Source organism: Colobus angolensis, unplaced genomic scaffold (assembly GCF_000951035.1).
Source record: "Colobus angolensis palliatus isolate OR3802 unplaced genomic scaffold, Cang.pa_1.0 Scaffold8, whole genome shotgun sequence".
Lineage (NCBI taxonomy): Eukaryota > Metazoa > Chordata > Mammalia > Primates > Cercopithecidae > Colobus > Colobus angolensis.
In genome coordinates this window covers 3,897,418-3,898,779 of record NW_012121820.1, presented here as the reverse complement: position 1 = coordinate 3,898,779, position 1,362 = coordinate 3,897,418, and the positions used below count along the sequence as shown (strand labels likewise).

General features: G+C 63.9%; 1 protein-coding gene across 1 annotated transcript in view; it reads right to left on the bottom strand.

Moving 5' to 3' along the window:
* The window catches only part of KCNB1 (potassium channel, voltage gated Shab related subfamily B, member 1), a 134,699-nt gene that overhangs the window by 112,254 nt on the left and 21,083 nt on the right, over nucleotides 1-1,362 (bottom strand). Inside the window, exon 2 of the mRNA XM_011929188.1 lies at nucleotides 65-445. Coding sequence (XP_011784578.1) covers nucleotides 65-445 — 381 coding nt within the window. The remainder of the gene's footprint in view (nucleotides 1-64; nucleotides 446-1,362) is intronic.

Here is a 1,362-nt window from a genome sequence, read left to right as displayed (position 1 = left end):
GAGCGCTGTGGGCTGCTGGGGGTGCAGGGGGCCGCGCGGGCGCGCGTTACGGCCGTCTTCTCACCTCCATCCCGACGGCTGCGAGGCAGAAAGTGAAAGCAGACGCGGGTCAGCAAACGGGGAGCTAGGCATGCTGTCCCCCCGCCCCCCACCTCTCCACCAGGCTCCCAGCCGGCCTTGACCTTATCCGCGCTTAAGCAGCTCAGTGGGGTAGGACGGATGGGCGCTGTCCCTCCAGCCGGTGCTGAAGTCCGCCCCACCCCATGGACGGAGGGAGGGGCTGCCCCTCGGGGCGGGGAGAGGGCCCCAGGAGATGCCCCTGGAGCCTGGGAGGCCCCACCCCCGGCTTCTGCGGCCCAGGCGCGACCCAGCCGCCCGGGGCGCTGTCCGCCCCTTAGAGTGCTGAAACTCGCTTCTTTATGGGTCTCCCGATCGAGTCCCGAACCTGGCCCCCCCGTGGGGAGAGAGGGGGAGCTGCATGAAAACTTTCTTTCTTTCTTCTTCTTCTTTTTTTTTTTCTTTTTCTTTTCTTTTCTTTTTTTTTAACGAGTTCTTTTCCTTCCCCTGCTCGAGATAATCAAGATTTTGGGGGTGGGGGAATGGCAGCAGGCTTTTTTCTAAATCTTAAAAGATTTGGGGGAATTCCGGGGGTTCCAGGTGCCCACCTGTCCGAGGTCACAACAGACGGAGTGTGCACAACAGCCCCTCTGTCCTGGAGCGACCCCTCTTCCCAAACATCGGATCATCTCCTGAGGTCGCTCCAGCGACGAGGTGAACCGCGAGGAGGAAAAGCCCGCTTTCGCCTCTCCCTCTGCGCCCCCAACCCTACCGCAGGAGGGGCGGGCAGAGTCCTCGGGATCCGCCTGCTCCGTCCGCCCCTCGCTCCTTCCCCGCCCCCTTCTCCTCCTCCTCCTCTTCCTCCTCCTCCTCCTCCTCCTCCTCCTCCTCCTTGTTCCTCTCCTGCGATGGCTTTTTATAACTCCGGGTTCTGCGCCTTTCCCCGGGTTTGGAAGGGAAGGGGTGGGGGAGGTGGGAGGCGGGGAAATGAGCTAAATTTTCTGGCCTTTTCAAAACGTGCCATCCTCCTACCGCGCACTGGTGATTTCGGGGGGTTTCCGTGAGCACCCCCTGCATGTAGGGCTCACGCCTTAGCCCCAGAAAGGGGATCGCGCGCCCCCCCAGGCCCCAGCCCTTGCCTGCCTCCCACCCCGCTCCCCTCCAGCCTGGAGCTACGGAGCCCGAGCAGACCAACAGGCCGAGCTGCGGCAAGCAAGCCCCCTGCCCGTGTCCCCATGCACCCCCACGGAAGGCCGTACTCCCCAACACTCACCCCCAGGGCGGCCGCCTCCTGGGGCCAGGGAC